The 21,914-nt window shown below is 40.7% G+C and overlaps 1 protein-coding gene across 1 annotated transcript; it reads left to right on the top strand.

Annotated features, from left to right (window-relative positions):
- The first annotated feature begins 578 nt into the window (after positions 1-578).
- LOC134466343 (uncharacterized) lies at positions 579-2,624 on the top strand. Its single transcript, XM_063220238.1, has 4 exons — positions 579-786; positions 1,536-1,746; positions 1,896-2,008; positions 2,446-2,624. Exons 1-4 carry the CDS (start codon positions 598-600, stop codon positions 2,617-2,619), a joined length of 687 nt encoding a protein of 228 aa, XP_063076308.1. The 5' UTR covers positions 579-597; the 3' UTR covers positions 2,620-2,624.
- The last annotated feature ends 19,290 nt before the right edge of the window (positions 2,625-21,914 follow it).

The raw sequence follows: 21,914 nt of genomic DNA, 5'->3' as shown, positions 1-21,914 counted from the left end.
TAAAGTAGGCCAACAGTATGTACTATCTATTAAATTTGGATCTTCAATGAAACCCATAGTCAGATTTTGAACACCCTCGCCATTACCTTGATGTTTTGACCCCTTGATGAAAACTAGCAACACATCCCAAGCATCCAAAACAATTTCTTGTGTTTCCAGTGTTGGGCGAGACAGCATTTCATAAAATTTCAAAAGATAGACCATCTTCTTTTTGTAATTTCTGTTCAGTTCAACCAGCCACCCACATGAGCTCAATAGGGTTGGCAAGTGTGACGTCACGGATCCAAATCCCCAGCTCCCAATGTATACTGTAATGTTAACAGCCAATGTTCACGGTTGGATTGTAAAACGCCTGCTAAGGTTACGAAGACACGGAACACATCGTTGAAAAGACGAAACTACGCGGATTCATCTGCATTTTAAAGTAAGTCGATCAGACCTGTATATCTCATTCAATAAACTCCATGAAAGTGCGACCAGCAAAAAGGACCCAGTGCTGTTTGTGCTAACGTTAGCCGCCGGCGGGAACATAAACAGAAATTCTAAACACAGTGAACGTTAACGACACAGGTAATATCTAGTGATTGCTATACGAAAATGTCTACTGCTAAGGAGCCAGTCACATTTTTCACCGTGACTTCGTATTTCGCCAGCCATCCGAAGTCAGTTAAAAAGGGACTGAACTCCTACAACTCAAACAGAGTGATTAGTGTCAATGTTATGTCAGGTGGCAGCTTGAAAGGAAAAGTGCAGGCGTCTATGAAGAAAAAAGAATATGAGGTGGAGGTGAGGCGAAACATTAGCTAAATATGTGGGTGTCGACTTGAAAACCGATATAACTGTTGACGTTTACTATGTTAAATATGTTCAATCTATGTCAGTTAAGCAACATGGTTTGTTATCGGTGATAAATGGTTGTCTATCCACAGAGTGTAGTTGGTACAGTGGCGCTATCTAGTGGTCGTCTAAACTTAAATATCAAAGTGCTCAAGCTGTTCCCTCAGCGGCGATTTATGTTATGTTATTGTATGGCTACGACCATGGCTCTATTTTTTTTTTTTTATCACCTGCCAAAATGTTGAAAGTATGTTATTCTTGCCATAGCCTACACACACTCACTGATGGGTAAAAATGGCTGGTACGTTTTTCCAGCCAAAGTGACTTTTCACCAGCATTTGGCTGGTGTTAATTTAGAAGGTTATCTTTCACACACCGCGCTCTTCCGTCTTGTTGGTGCGTCTCTGAAGTAATCTAGTAGTAGGGAATGGATCGCACTCAATTTTTCTTCTTTCTTGTGGTTTTAGTTTTATTTTAACTTTGCAGGGACTGACATGACAGACGTTTCGGCTGCACAGAGCCCTGAAGAGACACTGAAGAAGGCTCTGTGCAGCCGAAACGTCTGTCATGTCAGTCCCTGCAAAGTTAAAATAAAACTAAAACCACAAGAAAGAAGAAAAATTGAGTGCGATCCATTCCCTACTACTGGTGTTAATTTAGAGCCTGGCTTTGGACTAAGAAAAGTTGTGTTCATCTAGGTGCATGTAGAGGATCAGGAGGTGACGGACAGCAGGTGTACATGTGCTGTTGGTCTAGCCAAGTGCCACCACATTGCAGCCCTCCTCATTTGGGCGGAGAAGAACATGACCCGGACGGATGTGGAGTGTGTGTGGAGAAGGCCTACAGCACCCAAAACAGAGGACGTTGTGGCCAAGAGGCTGTCTGTGATGGCACCTTCGACATCAAAAGGTTAGTAGCCCAGCCTACTTGGAATAATGACTCACAACCACAAAATATTTACCACCAGTTATCATGCTTTCTGCTTTGTTGTTGAACCTACATGGACCTACATTTTCTTTACATATTAAATTGAATTATATTTTATGCATTTATTTCAGCTGGAATTAAGCGCCCAGTGACCGAAGAAGACAAAGGCTGGACAAGGCAGTCTTTGGCGCAATTTGGGCGTTTCACAGGTCTGGGCTTTATTTTAGCCCCAGAAATACATCAGGTATGCTTTCTGTTTTTTATATTTTTGATGTATTGTTATAATCATCCCAAGGTCTATACATTCTCTCGACTAGGAGTGTCGTGATAACCAAAATACCTGACAATGACAATAATAATCTAACACTTGGAAATCCAAAATAATACTGTACGATAGGCTACCAGATTACTGTAGGCCTACTGTACACAGTTAGCATTTACAACTTCTCATGTCAAAGCTGCAATCGTAGTGAATAGCTGAACAAATTCATTTCTACAATGACAAATCCACACTGACTATTTCCTCATCACTTCAGAATGACGGCCAAACCAGAGGGCACAAACACTCCTTGCATTTATTTTAGATATACTTTTTGCCTGTGCTGTGTAACCAACATATATTTGTGTGCCATATTGTTCTATGCATAAGTCTGTTTTTTCCCTTGATAATTGTTGGGGCAGGAATTTGACCCATCCCTACCAGAGAAACTATTTGATGGGATACTGGCCAGTCAGGAGTACAGCGATGCTCAAGACAAAGAGGACTTCATCATGACGTCTCTTGCTGTCAGCCAGCAACAAAAAGAAGCCATCGAGAGGGCCACAGTTGGGCAGACGAGCAATGCATTATGGTAAGTACACATGGGCAATACAGCTAGAGGAGAAGGCCATGGTGAACATGTCTGCAACAGATGAAATGTCTCCATCTGCTGGTGAGTTGGAAAACACCATATTACATCCTCTGTAGCACTGCACATTATCTATACTGGTCACATTATAAATACCCAATGACAGATACTGGTGAATGGATAGTTATTGTCATTATTAAAACTGGATGTCTTTGGCCCACAGGGTAAATTAGGATGGTGAGAGGTTTTTGCTCTGTAAAATTGGAGTTCCTACCAGGGCCTCAGGGCACTACACATCTAAGTTGAATTATAAAATACCTAGAATTTGAATTTGGAGTACAGTATGGTATATCACATTACATTACAGTACAGGACAGTACAGTATAGTGGAGTACAATACAGTACAGTACAGTACAGTATAGCAAAGTACACTATGCCACAGTACAGTACAGTATAGTATGGTCTTGATGACTTTTAGGCTACTTTGACAGCTGTAGCCCTCCAAAGACAATAGATTTCCAGATGCTGTTGTTTAAAGTTTTTGAAAGACTATTTTAGTATGTGAGAAAGGCAGGCAGACATGTTTTAAACAAAGGACCACACCCACAAATAAAAAATAACGAGCAAACAATAAATTAAGTGGTTACGTAGCTAACATGTCATCTAGGTTAAAACCCAAAGTAGAACGAAAAACGTTTGCTCTTTTAAAACATAGTAATACAAGTATTTGTCAATATACTGTAGGCCTATGTATGGTTGCATATTGATTATTCATAATTTCCTAAGCATAAATGCCTTTATCACTCCATTGTACACTTAGGAGTGAGATATACATATCTGAACATTAATCAGCATACATTTTATTTTGTAATGGCCGTATAGAGGTAAATCATCCAAACTGTCACTGACACTTGATATGTACATGTATTATTGACTTCATAGATATGGAAATTGAATATTTCAGTTGGGCTCCTAGGCTTAAATCATTGAGGGGGTCCTAAGGAGCATCATTCAAAATGTCATGCTTTTGTGAGCTCACATTTGTCATTCACGCAGGTTTTTCCGAAGATCATTGACTTTACTAAGGTCTGTTGCCTTGTCATGGAGAACACATGTGTACCTCTCTATCAATGAAAAATAACTTGAGTCCTGACTAAGCCATTGACTTCCAGCCATTGCTATTCATGGAACTCCTTATAGTTCTTACCCATACCAAAAGCAATCCAAATATTAATGTCTGGATACTGAGCAAGAAGCTGTCCAAACACCCCAAGAACAATCACCACATCGCCTGTATCAACTTTGAACCATTCTTTAAAACTCTTAATGAATGTTCGTTCAATAGCTAATTGCCCAGAAATGAGCACTCAATTGTAGAGTCATCTCATTCTGACCATGGTTTTTATGATTTTCCTGTTTTTAAATCTAAATAAGACATATATAACATTGTTTTTATGGTGAGTTTTGCACATATTTTCAAAGTTCAGTTTGTATACATCACACACAAACAGGTGGATTGGCCCATAACACCATTATGGCCAAGCAGTACAGCATTTTACTACTATTGGCTCGTTTTGGGCAGCCATCTTGGATTTACCCCATAAAAATGACCTTAATGACATTGAAATTTGGGGCACCCCTTCTGAAATTATGGATAAGCTTAACACCGTAAGGAAGATCTACACCGATTTTGGTGCTTCTATCCAGCGCGTAACGATTAGGCCCTTTTTGGACGGTAAGATCCCCTACTATGTGAGAATTCCAAACCATTCATAACCTTAGCCTACATGTAATATAAGTCTACTGTATCTGTGAAGATGGCATTCAATTTACCTGGAGACACTTACATACAGAGACTTTCATCATGTTGCTCTTCGTAATAGTTAAATTCATCAACCATTGCACTAAATCCTTGCATTTGATCAAGTTAGTTGTGAAACACATAAACTACAAGGAGGTGCTTGGGTTTTTGTACTGCACTGTTATGTTTCCTGCCACTGTGGGCTCCAGGGCACAGTAGACAGCAGAGTCAGACACCTCTGCTGAGGAGATGTTCAATTCAACCCTTTTAGCGTCTTTATAGACTGCAATTGAGGCACGAGGGTGAGGGGGAGTTGAGTTCACCTTGAAGTCTCCAGATTCCATGGCCAGAACAATGAATTCTGGTCTAGATCCTGGATACTGGCGATACCACTGGAGATTGTTCACAGCGACACGGTAGGTGCAGGACAGAGAGGCTGTTTGGCCTTCAAGGATGATCATCTCTGTCCTGTTTGGAGAAATGTCTTCTTGCCAACTGTAATCTTAAAATGCAACAAAATTACTGATATGTTCTGTACAACCTTTACAATTGTTTGTTTAAATAATCTCTTGTATAACCTTTACGATTGTTTGTTTAAATAATCTCTTTTGCAGTAGGCCTAGGCCTACCAGTATTTTAAAGACAAGCCTACCTGCCACGATTAAACACAGAAAGAGAAGCCAGAGCATTGTGATGATTTGGGTCCAAGTGCTGTCATTGGCATAGATATGTGACAACTGCAGCACATGCTTCCCTTTCTATACATGACATCATACAATCAGTCAGCTTCTTGATCCCACCTCTTACATACTGTACCTCTGCTATGAAATGGAAGGCACCCCAAACCTCTGTGCAGTATCACACAACAAAATACACTCGATAAATTATTCCTACAGTATGTACTATCTATTGAATTGGGATGGAGTCTTGAGTGAAATACATGGTCAGATTTTGAACACCCCCGTGATGACCTTAATGTTTTAGCCCCTTGATGTAAACTAGCAACACATCCCAAGCATCCAAAACAATTTCCTGTGTGTCCAGTGTTGTGTGAGACAGCATTTCATTAAATTTGAAATGAGAGACCATCTTCTTTTTCTAATTTCTGTTTATTTCAACCAGCCAGCCACATGTGCTCAATAACTAGAGGAGAAGGCCATGGTGAACATCTGCAACAGCTGAAATGTCTCCATCTGCTGGTGAGTTAGAAAACACCACATTACATACAGCACATCCTCTGTATGTAAGTCTGGTCACATTTTAAATATTCATAAAAGTAGGAGTATGCACATCCCACCTCTCTGAGGCCAGGTGCAGGACAAAGGCGCGTGTAATAGTGGAAAAGAGTAGAAGTCATGGTGACCTGAATAAATTGTGTCAAAGTGGAGCCACAGTGTGCAGACTTCTTCTCTTTTCCACATTTTAAATATCCAATGTCAGCTATTGGTGAATGGATACCTATTGTCATTATTATAACTGGATGCCTTAGGCCCAAAGAGTAAATTAATGTTGTGAGAAGTTTTTGTTCCAATCTGCCACTGTAAATTGTTTACATCTGTAACACAGAGGGCAGGGAGGCTGTCTGACCCTCCGAGAAGAGAACCTCATTCCATAATGGGTCACTGTCATCCTGTAAACTGATTTGAAGGTGAAGATTGTGTACATCTCAGGGAAAGGTGACTGCACACTTAAAATTCTTTTTTATTTTTTTTTATTTTATTATTTCATGGCTGGAGAATCCAAACAAACACAACAAACAGATGAACACTTAAATATTGCGCTAAGCATATCATGCATGTAAGAATAATTCTGCTTTTGGGCAGCTGAACTGAACCACATCAGTGGGTAGGGCTGCACAATTAATCGAAAAATAATCAAAATCGTGATAAAATAGTGAAATCGAACTCATGGTTTTAATCGTGATTTAATCGAGACAATAGTGACCTACTTTTGAGAGCGTCCTTGAAGCCAGAACATACTGACAGGCTGATGTTTCTGGCCAGAAATCTGTCCACTTAAGCTTCATGCTATTGCCTTTACATAATTATTACAATTCATTTTATTTTGCTCATCCGTATGTAATTCATTCTTGGTTATATTTCACCTTGTTATAATTTTCAAAAAAATCTGCAAAAATCAATAATCGTGATTAATAATCGTGATAATGATTTTGACCAAAATAATCGTGATTATGATTTTTTCCATAATCGTGCAGCCCTACCAGTGGGTACGAAAGAAATAACATTGTGTAGATTCAATTTGACTTGTATAAACATGCTGTGAAAACTGAAGTCTTTAGAAATGTTATGATGAATCACATCATGTTGTACAATGGTTTACTTTGTAGTAATGCCTTCGTCAGGCAGGTTTTTGTATGACAGGCAGGTGGTTTAGTGTCACTGTGGGCGTCAGAGCACAGTAGTACACAGCAGAGTCAGATACTTGAACAGAAGAAATCTTCAGCAAGACTTTCTTCTCATTCTTCTCATCGTCCTCAGTTTTCACTCTGGTCGATATCCGCGGATCTACTGTTGAATTTACATCATCAGTTTGAGAGCCTGCAGTAAGGACAAGAAACTTCGGAACTGATGGTATATACTGATGATACCATTGAAGAGTGTATGCTGTCACGTTGTAGAAACAAGTCAATGTCACATCTTCTCCCTCAATGACAGTCAGTTCTGTTTTGGAGGGATAAATGTTTTCTTCTGAACTGAAACCTGCAGGAAAGATAAATTAGCTTTGTTTTATTTTGAGAGCTGCGCATCTCAAACAGTTGCCATTCCACAAGGTCCATTTGATGGCTTAAATGCCCATTACAAAAAACAGAAATATTTCCTCACCTTGTAAAAGGCAAATCAACGCAAGAAAAAATGTGAAAGCCATAGTCTCTCCTGATGAACATTCAGAACTCAAACTGACATGTTCTTTGAAAGCCAGTAGGCCTACAGTCTTTACCAAGCCCCTCCTCTCAGGACATGTCAAATGTAAAAGAAACGGCACATTGGTTAAACAAAATAAATGACACCAACCAACAATTAAATAAATCACTTAGATCAATAGGTGTAACACATAGTTCTCATGAAGTTGACACAGTTTTACCAAAAGTTTAAGAAAAACATACAGTACACTACGTATATGTTCTGCTTGGTTTCCTTCAAGCAGTAGGTAACAAGCATATCCCAGAACAAGGTCTCAGCTGCACGGTACGTCTACTTTTCCTTGTCTCTCTGCTCTGTATGTGTATTTCGTCCATTTCAATAGCTCTGTAAATTATGATAATACTACTCTACTGGTGGTGGATATGGTAATAATGCCATGTTACCTCAAGAAGGACAAATGCATTGTATTTCGTATCATCGTGATAACATTGTATAGCGCCGAGCCCCTGTAGTGGACGAGCCCTATCTCTGTCATTTCGTGAAGTTTTCACGAAAAAAAATACTTTTAATTTTCGTGGTGCATTCACGTTATTGCCTGTTTTTCGTGGTTGGGCAACGAAACGCTGCCTATTCATTTGAATTGCCCTACTGCTGCTATGGTTATCCAAGTGTCTGCAGGGGCGGGGAGGGGGTGCTGACAGAACACTGCTGATACACTCGGGACTCACTAATTCGACGCCCTTTCGGTACTTACGCCTTATGTCATACGACCCTAAACCTAAACCTAACCCTAACCCTAACTTAACCCTACTTAACCCTAACCCTAACCCTAACCTAAACCTAACCCTAAATTGCTTGTTTGAAATGTTTGATTACCATGTGACGGTACCGAAAGGGCGTCAAACTAGTGGGTCACTAGGCAGCAGTCAGGCAATTCGAATGAATAGGCAGCGTTTCGTTGCCCAACCACGAAAAACGGGCAATAACGTGAATGCACCACGAAAATTAAAGTTTTTTTTCGCGAATACTTCACGAAATGAAAGAGATACGGTTGAGTGGACTGTGTGTGTGTTTCCCTATAGGATTCCCTCTCTGTCTATGTATGAATAGTGAATGTGTGTGTATCTTTGCGCGTGAATGTTGTTCCCCACTCCCTTGTGTGTCTTCTAGAATTTTGTGTGCCAATTAGTTTTGGGGTGGGTTTTGATTGGGGGGAGGTGTCCGGGCGGGAATAATTAAGGGATTAGATAGGACGGGTACGGATAAGGGGCGGGGTTATTGATAAGGGATTGATAACGTTAAGTAACTTTTAGTTAGAGCTGAGGAGAATTTAATAGGGGACAGCTGCATTGACCTGGGTGAAAGTTTTAGTGAGTGTTCAGGTAGCCCTTTATTATTTAATTGACAATAAAAACCAGCTTAATTGTTTTATTGGGGGACACCTCCTCTTGCCCACACTAGCCTGTGAGAGGGTAGAGAATAAACAAGACCAAAACTGTATCTTCTGCCTCCCGTCATCCTTTTAGGTGGCTACCACTCGGCGCTACAATATCATACCAATAACTTTGATATGAATATTGTTACATATGTTGCAGAAACGGCTTTCTCAATTCTGAAATGATATAGCAACAAAACATCTCAGTTTGCAAAACATGTGCAAATGTGTTTTTATTTGTCTGCAGTTTTTTATTGCTGTGTGCTGAATAAAGTGTGATAGTAACTTCATTATGAAATGAAGGTAGGCCTATGTCTTTGGCTGTGTGTCAGGCAGGTTTTTGTATGACAGGTAGTGGTTTAGTGTCACTGTGGGCTGCAGGGCACAGTAGTACACAGCAGAGTCAGAGACTTGAACAGACGAGATCTTCAGAGAGACTTGGGTTTTGTCTTCATTAACGGTGGCAGACATTCTGTAATCCACATCTGATCTTGAAAGTGCTCCCTCAGTGCTGGCAGTCAAGACAAGAAATTCAGGAGCTGATCTGGGATATTGGCGATACCAAAACAAAGTAGTGTATACTGAAACACTATAGTTACATGAGAGTAACACATTGTCTGACATCACTGCAAACTCAGTTGCTTTGAGTGACTTGATCCCATCTCCTGAGATAAGCCCTGTGGAAATCAATAAAACCAGGTCAAACCATCACTGTGACACAGTACTGGCATTACAACTCCATAGTCAAATTCTACATTTGCAGATCTACTTACCAACAAGAGCAAACAGCAACAGAACATGTCTCAGAGCCATTGTCACTAGTGCACTAGTACTTGTCACCATCCTTCAGCTCAGCCTTTGTGTCAGCAGAGCAGAACACACACCAAGTCACACTCTTCGCCCGCCCCCTCTTCTGGATTGTAGGAGCTATTTCAGTGTATACACACAGTCATTTCAGTGTGTCAGTCGGTCAGTGGTTGATTTTACATAGTCAGTGGTTAGATTATTGTAAAAGACCAGCAGCATTCAAATTATGGCAATAATGTGTGTTGGCTTTCATCAATTCAATGTCAAATGGCCTTGTGTTTGTCTTTAATTCCTTGGAACAGTAGTTGGTTGGTTTTTGTATGAGTGTTGAGTGTGTTGTCATCACTGTGGGCCTCAGGGCACAGTAGTACACAGCAGAGTCAGACACCTGCAGATCCTGGATGGTCAGAGGAAACTGTTTCATGTCTGAGTTAACCAGAGCACTGAATCTTGCTTCAAACTCTTTCTGAGTCTGGTTAACAAAGCTATGCCTCAATAACATAAACTCTGGATATCCTCTTGGTCGCTGAATATACCAGTATAGATATGGCGTTGTGTCTGTGGTCTTGTAGTTGCAGGCCAATTTGAGGGTGGCTCCCACTTGGGCTATTAGGTCACCATTGGGTTGATCAACAGTGTCTTGACCATTGCAGTCTGAAAAACACACAGCATCAAAATATGAATCACTAAACAGAGCACCTATTTTCATTTATAAGGAATAACCATGAACATACTCACCAGAAAAGTAAGTAATTGTAATTGTAAATATAATGCTGAGCCATGCCTTCATGATTTTGCCCTTGTGCAACACTGGATCCAGTCTTAACTCCCCTGGTTTCATGCAATTCCTCTGATGAACTGTTCTCTTGCAGTAGTTCTTTCTTTTCAGTGTACTGGACCGTTTCAATGGTCTCCTGAGGCTGCCTTCAGATACAGTGCACCTTTTAAAATGATGCCACCTTGTGGTTAATATGTGTATCGCAATTGTTGTCCATCAGGGGCCAATGGAGGAGGAGTGTTTTTAGGGCTGAGCATAATATGGACTATAAAAGTTCATTTTGGAGTGCCAGGTGCTGATTTCAAAGCAAAATGAAGAGCTAATAGTGGAGCACATCCAATTTAGTGTCATTGTTTTGAGTTGTCATATTACTCTGATTACTTTGCCACTCTAAAGACTAGGCTAATAGAGTTTGATGTGTCTTCATCAGAAGACATGATTCATTTTCATATTGAAGTTTTAATATCCCGATTATACTTAATTTACATATACAGTATATCTACAGGGAATACACATTTCAGAAGTACCAGCTTGTCATGTCAGTTGTTCCCATAGGTTTTTGTATGGCAGTGAGTGTGGTTTTGTCACTGTGGGCTGCATTGCACAGTAGTAGACAGCAGAGTCGACAGTTTTGGCAGAGCTGATGGTAAGGAAGATTTGATTTCTCTCCTTGTTCAGTATTCCAGACAGACGAGGATCAGAGCTGAACGGCAGGGCTTCATCAGGGCTATACACACTCATGAGGTACTCTGGTTTGGATTGTGGATACTGCCGATACCACATCAGAACGTTAGCTGAGGAGTAGTTGCAGGACAAGGTTGGTGTATCACCCTCCACTATAGTCATCTCATCATCATTTGGAGTGATAACATTTGCAGACGTCCAGCCTTAAATAAATTAGGGAAAAATCAGTGTAAAATTCTGATGCATAGCATAATAACACGCATGGTAAAGTTTAGCTCAACATGTGTAAATGCGTAAATGTGTAAATTTGATATTCAAAATGAAATGCATACTGCTAAAATAGAAAAATAATCAGTAAGATTTACCAACAAAGACTGTTAACAGTAACCCAGCACAGAAGAACATATTTCCAGACTACAGAATGCTTGCTCTCTGAACTAGCTCCGACCAGATCTGAATGTTTTTTCAACGCCCACATGTCTTTGACTAAAGAGGAAATACCTCCCCCTGTCCCGTGTGTGTGTGTGTGAGAGAAAACAATATGATTCGCTTTCCGAATGGTTGACTCGAAAACTGTTATGTAGTGGCATTGAAACAGGCTGAAAAACATGATAGTTAATTATAATTGGCTTATTTAATTAGGCTGTATAATGCATGTACCAGTGGCCCAGAGGAGCCCAGAGGCATCATTTTAAAGAGGGCTTTTGTATCATGGTGTGTTTGACTCCTGTCACTGTGGCCTCAGAGCACAGTAGTACACAGCAGAGTCAGACACTTGCAGATCCTGGATGATCAGGGGAACGGAGCGGGAGTTAACATCAGTTTGGAGTGAAATCTCCCACTGAAACCAATTCCATTATCTCCAACTGAAAATGTGTCCCTTCTCAAAACATATTTAGGTGAGCTGTCTTTTAGATGTGTTATATGTGCAGGGCAATGTCAACGTTTCTCCTTCTGAGCTGATGATTTGGGATTCAGGTTGATGAGCTCCATCTGCAGCTTTCACTCTGTATGCTGTAAAGATAATAAACGCATTGAAAACAATTAACATCAGAGGTACACACACAAACAAGTGATTCAATTGGAAAACGCTTTTTTTTACCCAAGTAATATATGAGATGCATAAGAAGCAGGCCTATTTGTGCACAGTGTGTAATGATTCTAAGATTGTGATTTAAAGAATAGGCCTATATGAAACGAATATTCATCTATTATTCACATTAAATGTTTGTCTATTTCTAAAACATCAATCCAACTTTAAATATTTTTTCCGGGCATAACTTGTTGAAACGGCAACTTAAAACTGTGCCTTTGGTGCGACAATATTTACAGGGCCGTGACGTCATAAGGTTGACACCCTCTTTTTGCTAGTATGGCTGGCTGCGGAAATATCATACATTTGAAGGACCCATATCTCATTAAGGAACCAACATTCTGATACAAACATCAACATGTCGAAAGAACACACCTCTAACATTATATGGAAAAACTCACGTTGAATATTAAGTCTCAGAAATCAGCCTAGTAGACTTTTCTTTGATGATGCCATACCACCATATGCCAGGTTGGAAAGATATGCTATTTTCGGCACAGGATCGACAGGCACTAAATCGACTAGGCTACACGCTGATTATTATTAAGATATTATCAATCATAGTCTATGACACAATAGTGTAGGCTGTGCTGTGGTAAACTGGAAAATATGGGAGCATGTTAAGGTGCCAGCTGCCGGTTTCACAGATTATGGACATGACTTTGACAGGTTGAAACCGAAGTGGCATTTTGAAAGCCAGCTTTAAAATTGTGTAGTGTGGTAATAGCCTAGCATGGTTTAAATGCAATCTTATTAAACAATGTTATCTCAATTATTATGCCGACAACTTACCGATCAGCCAGCGCGGCATCTAACTTATTTTTTTGTTTATGGCAACGTGACAAGGGGGGACGATGCTTTACTGCTGCGCTCTGTCTTTGACATGTTGAAAACGAAATTGCACTTTCAGCTAAAAAACGTATGATGAGGTAGCCTAATGGTTTTAATGTAATCTTGGATAGAGTCATAACTACACAACACAGATGTTCGTGCTCGGATGCAGGGGCAATTTCTTTGCATATAAAGCAATAACTCCACGACTGACGGCCATGGAGTCGTAACGAAACACAGCCTCGACCCGCAGCGCATTGTCCGAGGACCCTTGTTAGTAATAGGGTGCTACAATGGCAGAGAGGAATAGCATCTTTAGCATGCTGCTATCCTGCTAATATGGCTCTCTGGCCGACTCACCCGTCGTCGCACCCGAGCTAGAGATATCCGTCGGCACACCTGCTATCCATAGTTGGGACTGCTTGTGGTAATAGTCTAGGAGTCTATTTCCAACCATGTCCACGGTCTCCAGATTTTTTTAGGTAAACAACAGGAGGGGTGGAAATTTGTCCGGAGCAGAGGTCACTTCAAAAATCAAGCCGATGCCTTCTACACATCAGCGTTGTTTTGCCTTCTCCTTGTCAGCAACAGTTCCAGTATTTTTGACTTAAGGAAACTTGTTCAGAGAGATGCCTTTAGTGAAGCTAGTACTTGTTGCAACCTGCCCCATTTGGAACGCCACAAACACAATATTTTCCACCGTGCTTTGATTAGACGCCGCCATTGACTATTATAACTTTGTGGGTTCGGAGTTGGACTGTGTCAACCTTATGACATCACGCATAAGACAATTAATTCGCACTACTGGACAAAATATTGCTAATTTTGAGCACGTTTTAACATGACTTCCCGGATAAATTATTACACACACAATATCTTGTTTTAATCACAAAGCTTGGAACTTTTGTAATATGCAGCACAAACTGTAAAATTCCAACAATTAACATTCGTTTCATATCTTCTTTAAGAATCTGCATACGTCTTTATGACAGGCTGGGGACCCTGAGCTTCCACTGTTGAGTTTGGAAGGAAGTGAGTTACTGTACGATATGAGAGACACTGTGCAACCTTGGTTTATTTGGCTCCCTCTACAGGCAAAGGATAAACCATCATGAATTCTCAAGGCTGATACCACAAAAACACGCAGTGTTACACGTACAGTATAGATCAATTAGATTATTCAGTACTATAGGTACACTTTACAAATGATGGATTTGACAATTCAGAGTTTTTTTTCACATGTTTATTCATGATACTCCTCCTCTTGGTTACAATAAGACACCCCAGACTGTGTCAGGAAGGATAAGCACACCGTAAGGTATAAATATTTAGGTCTGGTGACAGGTGTCACCACATGAAGCATTCTGCTCCAAACCTCTAAAGGTTGATAACTGATATTAGCAGACAGACAGGAAATGGTTTTGATCTGTAGAGGCATGAAAGGCATCAAGTAGCAGTGAGTTTTTGTTGAGCTTCTCACTGTCTTTGTAGCACTGGGGAACAGCTCTCAGGGCACAGTGGTAGAGAGCTGTGTCTGCCAATGTCAGCTGCTCAATTGTGAGTTCAGTTGATGAGTGGAATGTTTAATCTTAAACCGTTTGTCAGATGCGTGTTCACTCGACTCTGATCGAGCCCCTTTTCTCACTAGGTACTGGGGTTCTTTGCTTGGATATTGCCTGTACCAGTAAAGCCATATAGAACTGCTGCTGGTTTCAAATGTGCATTTCATTGTCACTGACTCCGTTTCAATAATGGACATCAGTTCAAGATCAGGTCCAATGCTGTCAGCCATTACATCTAGAAAAAAAAAACACACATACGGTATAATGACCCTTACATCAGTGCAAAAGGGGACTGAATTGCATGTAGTATGATACAAGTCATTACAGAAAACATAGTTAAAAAGGTTTTAAGTTACTGTAAACATCTACCTGAAGACAAAAAGAGGACAAGCAAAAATCTTAGCTGCTTAAAAAACATAGTAGTTACGATCTGTGTGCCTTCTCTCTGATGTGCTGTTGGTGTTTGCCTGAGCGAGTATGTGCAGAGTGAAGATAAAACAAGACACAGGAAGTACACCTGTAACTCAGTTAATGACAAAAGCCATCCAGTACACCACTATTGACAGAGGTTGGGTGATGCACTTGTCTGCTCATTCCAGGCCACCTCAAGGGAGGAAGATATTAACCCCTTAGTGCAGAACCTATGGTATAACCTTACTGTCACCAAAATTGTAATGGCTACATCTTAATCTGTTACTTAGGCTCTTGGTACTGTCATAGCAATGTTGTTATGATGTAGTTGAGTATTTTCAGAAAATAGTGAATAGGCCCGCCGGCGACCCCATCTGCAGTGAGAGGCTACAGAGGCCGTTGGCACATAATGCATGCCGTACCAATAGCAGTGGCGGTTTTGGGGGGTGTGATGTTGGTAAGCACAAATTCTGTAACCAAGCCAAACTAGTGGGGTCTCTCCCAGATGAGAATTTAAAAAAATAAAAACGCTCCTAAATTGTGAATTTTGACCTCTTCAGACAGCTCCCTAGGCTACTAAGTCATTCTACCACGTTGCATCCTTCACTCCACGACTTGAAAATACAATCCAAATGTTCGCGTTGCATCTTACAGCAATGCATTGAACAGAAAAACACATCACCAGTGACGGTCATCATTCCAGAAAGGGTTCTTATTCTGCTAGGTAGAACTAATAGAAATTAAGTCAAGTGGCCACGAGCATGCCGTTGCGACCAGAGTACACTCACTGTAGGCTACACGAGAGCTGCCAAAAACTTGTGTTGGCCTGCCGTTAACTTGAAAATAGGCTACGGGAAAGACAGACACTAGCACCCTTCTGAACAATTGTGAACCCATCCATGGGTGAGCGAGTGAACCCGTTCCTAAACCGCAAGCTTCATCAACAACCAAACATGTTACAGCGGACAAATATAACCTTAGCCTACCTTAAAATGCTGTCTTGACCGCAGAAATCCCAAACTTTCACTTAATCCACACGTTTTCAAAATCATTGTCCACGTTCCCGTTTGTAATCCATATGATATCATAGCTAATCAAGATAGGCATATTGTGCTGCCGTTTAGCTATTCTCTTCAACTAACTGACGGTGTGTGGTTCATGTTATCTGCATATTATTCATTCGTTTCTTCTTGATATGTCCCAAAGTTCTACTCCATGATTTGTCCACATCCAAAACACAGACGTTTCCTGAAAACTTTGATTGCAGTTCAAATGTGTTGTCAGTCTTCGAGATTATCATAAAATCAACTGGCTTCAGTCAAAAATGTAAACATCACGTCTGCCTGAGCTCTACTTCCTGAATCCAATGTTAACGTAAGGTGTCAGATCGAGTTATGATTCATCAACTCATCTGTCAATCATATTTTCCGGTGCGCTATTGGTATGAGCACAATGAAAATGTGCTTCAAAAACGGGCGTTGCATCCGCGGAAAGCCAATTAAAAAACAGATTCTCTGCCATTGACTCCAAGTCATTTAGAAATTGTGCTTCATTTGCTGTAGTAACGTTTTTCACCATCACTGTTAAACAGTGTTTCTCGATAGCCACTGTGATGTCGCTGTTTAGGCTAACCAGTTTTATAAGAACCGCCAGTAGCAGACAACACAGACAGCTGAATCGTCAACAGGATGAAGGGTTTAAATTTGGATGTCGCGTTTGTCGCTTTTATATTGGTAAGCCGTGCTTCAAGTGCTTACATTAACCCTATTCAGACTGGGCTTTTTTGGCATTCCTGGGCCTGGGGGGGGGGGCTCTTTTGACCCCCCCCCTCATAACTCATGAACGGAATACAGTATGACCACCAAATTTTGGGGAGATGATCTACACATGGACATCTATGAATGACATTTTTGTGTCATTATCTGGTATTATGACGTCATTATGACATCATCTGATTATGATGCCCAAAATCTCGCCATAATGTATTTTCCATCAAATTTAGGTAATGCACTTAAATTTCAATGATTATATGCTTCAGACCACTTTAATGCTTACAAAGCTGTCTGATGCTAATGGAAATAACAAAAAAATATGAAAAAGGAAGAATAATGAGACTTAGATCAGTGATTTTCGGTCAGACATACCTGTCAGTAAACCGTTGCCATGGCAACGGCGAATATGATAAACATATTCTTTCGGTACTAAACTGTAGCCAACTAAATTTTAGGAAAAGTCACCAAGTTTCGTAGTCGTAGCTTAAATCGTTAAGGAATTATACAACATCAAAGTTGGTGCGGGCACTTTTAGCCCCCCCCCAGTCTGGATAGGGTTAAGAACCGCCTCTGACCAATAGTCATTGAAATGTTAACCATAGCAATACACTTGACATAACACAGGGCCTTTCGTACAGTAATGCACTATGACTTGGACATTGCCATTCTGGTAACAACACATTTATAATGCTGTGTTTTAACTGGTTAAACATACACATTATTCACGTCCTTTAGCATGAAATGATGCCAGAGTTTGTGATTTTTTTTTTGCCCCCAGCTTTATTGTAGCCTTTCTACATTTTACTGTTACTTTAACCGTTATCAAGATAGGCCTATATTGTTGCCATATACACTATATAACTTATTAAGATTTTTTATATTATCTAATCAACCATAAAGCATTTAGACAGGTCATCAGCTGGGAAAATTAGGCCTTTCGTCCTACCGCACTTTTTTCTGTGGATTACTGACCAGAAGGCCTATTGGAAGAAATTAAAACATGGGGCCACGTCAATTTTTGCTCAGAATTCAATATGGCCACCATTTTCCAAATTGACTTGTTTTCATGCATTATTACATTGTACTATAAGGTGATATTCATGAACGATTAACTACTTTCAGCACTATTCTGTCCTATTTCCTTACATACATGTTTACAAAGGTTGACTAAACTAAAACAAATGAAAATAAAGTTGGCCACCTTGCAATATCCAACGGAAAGTGCTTAAAATTATGATTGAAATGCACATACATAGTCTATGGCTGGGAAAATTAGGCCTATTGTCCTGTCAGGGTTTTCACAGTGGATTACAGACCAGAAGGCCTATTGAAAAAGATTCACCAGCTGGTTGCCATCTCAAATGTGCTCCAAAATTCAAAATGTTCTTTGTTTTTCAGAATGGCAGACTTCCATACATTTTTCTCAATACTGTAAGACCATAATTATCAATAAAGACAACCTATTTTCAGTGAAATTCTGTATATCCCCTATCTACAGACGTGAGTACAAAGGTTGGCAACAGAATGATGTAAATATATATCTTGCCCCTTTGAAATATCCTTAGGATTGTTGTAAGAAAATGATTGAACTACACATACAAAGTTGACTGCAGAAAAAGGCTATTGACCTGCCAAACTTTTCACATTAGATTACTGACCAAACGTTTTTCAGGCCTACATTTTTTTTTTGCATAAAGCAAGGATGAGTGTGCGTGCGTGTGTGCCCGCGCGTATCCCCCGCTTATCTTTCCCCTGCTCTACAGTGTCTTTCCCCCACACACTATACTGCCTCCCCCACCCCCTCACTCATCCCCCCCACACACTATTCTGCCCCACCCACCCCCCACACACACGTTTCTGACCCACCCACCCCCCCCACACACGTTTCTGCCCCACCCACCCCCCCACACACGTTTCTGCCCCCCAACCCCCTCACTCATCCCCCTCATGCTACTCTGCCCCCCCACCCCTCACTATTCTGCCCCCAACGCTCACCCCCCCTGACTCATCCTTCCTCCACCCCCCCACAAAATACTCGCCCACCCCCCATCCAATGTGAAAAGTTTGGCAGGTCGACCCCCCCGACTGAACTTACCCCCCCACACACACACACACACTATTCTGCCCCCCTGAACCCCCCACACTATCCCCCCCACCACCTCACTCATCCCCCCACAAACTATTCTGCCCACCCACCCCCTAATTCAATCCGACTCATTCCCCCCCACCACCCACTTTGCCCCCCTACCCCCACTCACCCCTTTTTCAACCCTCCGCTCTCCCTACCCCCCTACCTGCCCCCCCAACACACACACACCAGGTCTACTGTGTCCATGTCAGTGTATGTAAAGAAGCACACTGGCCACACAAACTTGAGAAAAGCGCACTCAGGCACACACACATACACATAAAAACGCACACGCACGCAACACACACACACACACACACACACACACACACACACACACACACACACACACACACACACACACACACACACACACACACACACACACACACACACGCACACACAGTTTGGCAGGACAATATGCCTTTTTCTAGCCTGGTCCTGACCATCCCATAATACTACCATTTCATTTCATTATGGTCTGGCATTTGTTTGCTCTGAAGCGATTGTAGGAAGCAGGAAGTTTGCACTCAGTTATGGTTTGAAATTATTAGACACCTCTCACCCAATCGCTGGCAGTTACTCAACAACATCATAGCGCAGACCAATGGCTCTGGCGCAGACGTGTACGTCATTGTCACGAGCGTCCTCCCCCTTTCGCCCCCACGTCGGGGGAGTATTCGCTTATTTGCTGTTTCCTGGGGGGGGCGTTGCGATCAAAATTCTACTGCTCCAGGCACTCCACAGAGAAGCACGGCCAGACTACAGTAGTGGAGCCAATCCTTTTGCGGAAGTACGTAGGATGGCTCGCGAGGCTAGCCTTTTTCAGCAGTCCACAGTGCTTGTGAAATTCAATCATTTGACAACATTCCTTTGGATATTTCAAAGTGACAAGATGTATATATGTATGCCTTTTTCTAGACAACCTTTATACTCACGTCTGTAAGAAGATAGGACAATTTAACTGAAAAATAGGTACCGGTAATCTTTATTTATAATTATGACCTTACAGTATTGAGAAAAATGTGTGAAAGTCTGCCATTCTGAAAAACAGAGAAAATTTTGAATTTTGGAGGACATAGATGGCCCCAAGTTTTAATCTTTTTCAATAGGCCTTCTGGTCTGCAATCCACTGTGAAAACCCTGACAGGACAATAGGCCTAATTTTCCCAGCCATAGACTCTCTATGTGCATTTCAATCATTATTTTCAGCACTTTCCTTTGGATATTGCAAGGTGGCCAACTTTATTTTCATTTGTTTTAGTTTAGTCAACCTTTGTAAACATGTATGTAAGGAAATAAGACAGAATAATGCTGAAAGTAGTTAATCGTTCATGAATATCACCTCATAGTACAATGTAATAATGCATGAAAACAAGTCATTTTGGAAAATGGCGGCCATATTGAATTCTGAGCAAAAATTGACGTGGCCCCATGTTTTAATTTCTTCCAATAGGCCTTCTGGTCAGTAATCCACAGAAAAAAGTGCGGTAGGACACATTGATGTCATCAATAGGACACATCATGATCTTCAGTAAAATATAGGCTTATATTGTTCTTAACATTGCTTTATGGAATAACAGCATTATTTTAATAACACAATCAGTAAATGAAGCTTGAATAAATTGTAAAGTACAGCATGTGAAATTCACTTTGGCATATGTACCAGTATCAGACGGCTTTACCAGACACATTTCATATTGCTGTTACTGTTGACATTTGACTGATGACTTTTGGCAAAACAATTGTAAGTTATTGTTATTACAAGTCTTGTCATGTTATTCTTATAGCCTATCCATTAAATCATTTAAGACAGGCACTAGTTTCTGACAAAAAAAAATGTGTGTGGTACTGTGCTACAATTATTCAAAAATACTCAGGTTTGTAAAATGTTCTTTATCAAAATGTTTGACTTGCCATTTGTCAGGGAGAAGAATGAGTTAAAGTGACTAGAGGAAGTGAGGTTTTTGCACTGTGTTGTGTGAATTAGTCTTCACTGTGGGCCTCAGGGCGCAGTAGTAGAGAGCAGTGTCTGAGGCTTTAACAGGGGAAATATCCAGAAACACTTTGCTTTTAGTCTTTCTCCCAGACATATGAGGATATATGCCAGATGTCTCGTTTTTCTCCTCACTGACAATGGTCATTAGATGTTCAGGTGATGATTGTGGGACCTGCTGATACCAGAACAGGGTAGGATACCCGGTGTAGGAATAATTGCAGGAAAGAGTTATGTGAGATCCCTCCACAACAGACACATCAGCCATCTCTGAAGAAATGGCATTTCCATCAACAAGTCCTGTGGAACAGAACACAAAAACTTCATTCATCTTGATTTCTCCATATCAGTATACGTACTGAAAATATACAATTCATCACAGAATTCCATAATGAATAACTATAAAAAATTGAATACAAAAAGTTGCACCTGTGATTGCAAGGAGAAGTAGCATCGAGCACAACAGCATGTTGGATTCCAGAAATCACTATACAGTAGGCAGCCAGCTTGAAGTCATACAGTATGTAGCCTATCTCATGGAGGAAAAGAAGAAGATTTGAGAGTCAGCCCTGCAGGCTCCTCCTCCTCCTCAGTGTCAGTACTGTGTAGCCTATCTGTCGTGTGACTGTATAAGACAACAGAGAAATTAGAATAGAGAGAGTAGAATCAGTCTGATTAGTTCCCATTGTAGCCCGTTAGCTTTGCATGCATACTGCAGTTCCTATTGAGTGTCCACTAGTTGGCAAGCGTTGGTAAGTCTTTCATGTGGGAAAATGTATGGAATGGAAAAGGTAGCCCATATGCTAAATACATTGCTACTGCAATTTCCAGTCACAAATCTCATCAACAAAATATTCCTGGTATGCATTATGGCTGGTGTTTAATAATAGGCTGTATTGTCAAATCTTTCAGGTGTTTAGTTTTTCATCAGGGAAGAAGATTTCAACCTGTACACGGCCTCATAAATTGAGCTTTATGACCCAGTAGCCAATATAATAATCTAGTGGCGCAAAATAATCAAAACGATACTCAAATGAGGTCTTATTATTTCTTGCTTCAAACTGAACATTAATATTTCAGGGCAAAAAGATATAAAAAATCACAAAGATTATAATGGTAGAA

This window comes from Engraulis encrasicolus, chromosome 16, assembly GCF_034702125.1.
Source record: "Engraulis encrasicolus isolate BLACKSEA-1 chromosome 16, IST_EnEncr_1.0, whole genome shotgun sequence".
Lineage (NCBI taxonomy): Eukaryota > Metazoa > Chordata > Actinopteri > Clupeiformes > Engraulidae > Engraulis > Engraulis encrasicolus.
This window is presented reverse-complemented; position numbering and strand designations above follow the sequence as displayed.